This window comes from Haliaeetus leucocephalus, unplaced genomic scaffold, assembly GCF_000737465.1.
Source record: "Haliaeetus leucocephalus isolate CR32 unplaced genomic scaffold, Haliaeetus_leucocephalus-4.0 Scaffold517, whole genome shotgun sequence".
Lineage (NCBI taxonomy): Eukaryota > Metazoa > Chordata > Aves > Accipitriformes > Accipitridae > Haliaeetus > Haliaeetus leucocephalus.
The window spans coordinates 4,374,000-4,377,483 of NW_010972953.1; the positions used below are offsets into that span (position 1 = coordinate 4,374,000).

The following is a 3,484-nucleotide window of genomic DNA, read 5'->3' on the forward strand; positions in this document are numbered from 1 at the left end:
AGGGAGAGGGGGAGGGGAGGGGAGCGCCGGTAGGGCGGGAAAGGGCGGGAAGCGGCCGCGCTGCTGGCGCCCGGGCTGCTTTGCCGCCAAAACCGCCGCCCCACGGGGGCAGCCGTGGGCGGGAGCGGGGCCTCCCTGAAGGGGCAGCGCCGTTTCCCCCCCACACACACACGCAGCCCCCTCATCCTCGGGGGTGGTGTGTGCTCCCGCCCCGCTGTGGGGTGGGTCTGTGTGGGGGTTTCCGCCCCGGTCCGGCGGTTTGTCCGGGAATCCCACGATGGAGGGGCTGCTATCCCGGCCCCGCCGGTACCTTCAGCCTTTCCCCGAATCTCGGCGGTCTCCGGAACGCTGTCCGCGGCCGGGCCGTCCGGTCTACCGGCGCCGAGGGGCAGGTGGGGGGAGGCCTGCTGGCCCGAGGCGCGGTGAAGGCCCGGCACCCCTCGGGAGCGGGTTGGAAATGTTTCCTTTGCAGATGGGGGGGGGGATTAAAAATAACGGCTCGTGCGGGTATGGGGGCTGAGCGTGCCTCCCCTTAACTTGTGACTTATGTTTCACGCCCTAGGCTGAAGGAGATACCAAGGGCGATAAGGCCAAAGTTAAGGATGAGGTAAGAAGTTCAACATTTTGAGAAAGTTGGATCATAAAGTGTTTGCGTTGGAAGATGAGGCTTAACTTCATCAAAATAAAGAACTGGGGAGCAGGGGAAGGGTTGGTCTTAATGGATTCTGACTTTTCGAAGTATTAACTGTCTTTTAACCTTAACTGTGAAAAGTCTGCTTAAGTATTGTTAGCTATTAGTAGCGATTTAAATGAGATAGTTTCATGTTTCTTGAGAATGGGGAAAAAGGGAACTAAAAACTGCAACGTTCTGAGATTTTACTCTTTTGAAATGAGAGTTACTTTATGAGGTGCTGAGAGTTCATATTCCATCACATTAAATCCAATCATTTTTCTTTTTAAACAGCCACAACGGAGATCGGCGAGGTTATCTGCTGTGAGTATTCTCTTGTTGAGCTGAGATGTTATAACGCTTTGTAGTTTTAAGCTTGAATATCGGGTGCTGCATCTGTGTGAGATTTGTAGGTATTTTGGAGAGACGCGTTGTTCAGTTGCAAGAAAGTTACTGGCTTAACAAACTGCCCCTTTGCATGGTGCTATGGGAGTGATAGAATAATTGACAAATTGAGAGTTTCGGTTTCAAATGTGTTGATTTGCTTTCTTACAACTAAACTATTTAGGTTGAATGTTTTTAAGAAGTAGTATGTTTCTCTTAAAATAATTTGAATAACAGAAGGGGGTTTTCTCGCTTACAGAAGCCTGCTCCTCCGAAGCCAGAGCCTAAACCTAAAAAGGCAGCTCCAAAGGTAAGTTGTTGTGTCAGTTGGCACTATTATTGAGAGGTAAATGGGTTACGAGGTTTAGATTTGTCTAGTAATAAGTAATAAAACTTTGAGTAACAGCATACGTAGCGATGAAATTAAGCTGCATTGTCACTTCTATAAAGTTGTACTGAAAACTTTTGAATTTTACAAAATTTGCGTAAAAACTACCGAAGTGAAGACTCTTCACAGTTGCCGTCGATCTCTTAAACATGCAAACATTTGTGTGTTGCATTCTTTTTGGGCCAACATCCAATGTTGGTTTTTACCATTCTAGTTTTTGGATTCTTGTGGCTTAATGACTGGATGTTGGTAATTGTAATGGTGTATGTCATCTTACGTTTACAGAAGAGCGAGAAGTTGCCCAAGGGAAAGAAGGGGAAAGCTGATGCTGGCAAGGAGGGAAACAACCCTGCAGAAAACGGAGATGCCAAAACAGACCAGGTATAACAGTGGGTCTGGCAGCTTGTCTTACATCAGCAAATTATTTTTTTTCCATATCAAACATAGACAGGTCTGGGCTTGCGCTAATGAAGAGGAATTATTGCTTGATTATTTAGACTTGTTGCTTATGACAGTAACAACACATCTACAGATGCGGGGTGGGGGGGAGTGTTGCTTGGTTGGTAAGGAGTTAAAGTTGTCTGTTCGCTAGTTGAAGTTGCCACGTGAAAGTTACTGTTCTGCCTTGTTCTGAAAATGCCTGAAGTTTGCACGTAATAAAGCAACTTCAGGTTGCCTTTTACGGTACTTCAAATGTTAGATTTCATTTTGTTAAAAATGACGGTGGTGCAGCCCAGGTAAGATTTCTTCTGTTCAGAGAACTGCTATTTAGAAAAATGAGTTATTGGTTGTTTGGTGCAAGTGTGTTGTGTATGTTGACTGGTTCCCCTTTTTCTTTTAGGCACAGAAAGCCGAAGGTGCTGGTGAAGCCAAGTAAAATGTGTGAATTTTTGATAACTGTGTACTTCTGGTGACTGTACAGTTTGAAATACTATTTTTTATCAAGTTTTATAACAATGCAGAATTTTGTTTTACTTTTTTTTAAGCTATGTTGTTAGCACACAGACCGCTTCGTTGTTGTGTTTTGAGGGGGGGCAGTGGGGACAAATGTCACTTAGTCTATTTCTCGGAATCTAAATTTTAATAAGAAAAGTTTTCCTGGTCCCCCAGTTTTTGGAAGAAGGGCTCTTCCTGAATAGAGGAGGAAGGGATTCCTTCATGCTGCACGTCTGTTAAGTTCTGTGAATTGCATCCGAGTGAATATGGAAGCTCCCAAGATGCCTGTTGCCGACTTCAAAACGGCAGTTTGTAATGCCCTCTGTATTTCCTTTCACGTCCTCGTTGTTTGCCTAGAGCCTATCACTCCGAAATACGGCAAAAATGGCATTTTGGGACTTACCACTCTAAATGCATTGTCAGGTGATCCGGGCTTCTGGTGTCTAATTTGGGATATAATGGCTCTAAAAGGAGCTGCACTTCCTCTTTTATATTGTGGATCTTCAGATTAAGAAACCTGCATTTTAATTTTTTTCCTCTAAAAGTCAGGGTAGGTTTGTGAACAGTTGTTAAACAACATGCTAAATGTGAAAGTGTCCACCCTCACTCTAAACTTTTCCCTCCACAAGTATGAAATGAAGATTCTTCAGTTTTATAGCAACTTTTACGTTTTGGTAGTCCTTGAAGGGAGGGGAGTTTGACAGTTGTTGTAAAATGTTGCAGATTGTAGCCCATGTCCTGCCTAAATTACCATGATTGTTTATGAAAAGTACCTTTAATAAAGCTGGATACGGTTTGGCTTGGACTGTTCTTAATGCCTTTCTAATTTCTCTTGCCTTTCCTTCATCTCTAATGTGGTTAATGTCAGAAGAATACTTGCTGTGTACATGTGTGCGTTTGTATTTAGGCAATGTTTTGCTAATGGCCAAGAATTTGTTTCAAGCATCTTAATTCAGATAATTAATTCAGTCTTAATTCACAAGTGAAAAGCGAGGTTTCCTTACCTAAAAGCTAGATCGCTGCAGGAGGTTTTGAAACTCTTGGCTTACTAGGAGGCCCAACATGGAGCACATAAGTGAATCTACTGGGATACATTATCTTCGTTA

The 3,484-nt window shown here is 44.0% G+C and overlaps 1 protein-coding gene across 1 annotated transcript; it reads left to right on the forward strand.

Moving 5' to 3' along the window:
• Positions 1 to 197: 197 nt before the first annotated feature.
• On the forward strand, positions 198 to 3,204 carry LOC104837186 (putative Dresden prostate carcinoma protein 2). The gene is made up of 5 exons (XM_010576144.1): positions 198 to 607; positions 965 to 994; positions 1,314 to 1,364; positions 1,728 to 1,823; positions 2,284 to 3,204. Exons 1-5 carry the CDS (start codon positions 603 to 605, stop codon positions 2,354 to 2,356), a joined length of 255 nt encoding a protein of 84 aa, XP_010574446.1. The 5' UTR covers positions 198 to 602; the 3' UTR covers positions 2,357 to 3,204.
• Positions 3,205 to 3,484: the final 280 nt, after the last annotated feature.